The sequence below is a fragment of the Entelurus aequoreus genome, linkage group LG08 (genome assembly GCF_033978785.1).
Source record: "Entelurus aequoreus isolate RoL-2023_Sb linkage group LG08, RoL_Eaeq_v1.1, whole genome shotgun sequence".
NCBI classification, from domain to species: Eukaryota; Metazoa; Chordata; class Actinopteri; order Syngnathiformes; family Syngnathidae; genus Entelurus; species Entelurus aequoreus.
In genome coordinates, this window is record NC_084738.1 from 76,154,014 (window position 1) to 76,154,702 (window position 689).

The 689-nt window shown below is 51.8% G+C and overlaps 1 protein-coding gene across 1 annotated transcript in view; it reads right to left on the reverse strand.

The window, feature by feature from the left end:
- Positions 1 to 388: 388 nt before the first annotated feature.
- LOC133656450 (IST1-like protein) overlaps positions 389 to 689 on the reverse strand; it is a 4,562-nt gene continuing 4,261 nt past the window's right edge. Inside the window, exon 3 of the mRNA XM_062057530.1 lies at positions 389 to 470. Coding sequence (XP_061913514.1) covers positions 389 to 470 — 82 coding nt within the window. The remainder of the gene's footprint in view (positions 471 to 689) is intronic.

A 689-nucleotide genomic window follows, 5' to 3' on the forward strand; every position in this document is an offset into this window, starting at 1 on the left:
TAGTTTTTCTACAAAGATGTGTTTATTATATTTTGATACTTGTAAAAATAGAAAGTTTAACCCTGAAACGGATCTTTTTTTTTTGCAGTTGCCGCTGAAAGCTTTCAGGTTTAGTAGCAACAAGTCTTGTTTTTTTCCCCCCTCCACGTTGGCTGGTCTCCATGGAGACCAGAAGGCATCAAGACGAGCTCCAGCAGTCTCTCTGATGTTGCAATTACCAAAGTGTGAGCATGCGGGCGTTGCAGACGCATGCGGTGCGTTTGTTTCCCCCACCCTGACCTCCTTGACGTGCTTTATTGGGTTAATGGCCGCTCATTTCCTAAGTAAAGTAAGGCGGACGTGATCTGCCGGCTAAACAAACCATCGGTTCACCTTTTTTTTGAGCCGGTTAAACGCCAAACAAACCTCCTAGTCGCCTGGCCGCCTTTGTACGCCGCACAATGGCGAGCACGCCTGGCGCTCTCTGGGAACTGTTAGTAGCCCCGCCAAAAAAAGACTGACAAGAAGAACTTGGGGTGCTGATGGGAGGGGGGGGGGGGGGGGGGGGGGTCAGCGTGGGGTGTCGTCAGCAGGAGGGGACGGCGGAGGAAGGGTTTTGGGGTCAAAGGGCGACAGCAAAGCGGAAATGGGAGGTGCAGGGAGGAGGGGGGACAATGGGAATACAGACAAAGGTGGAGGATGAGAGAAAG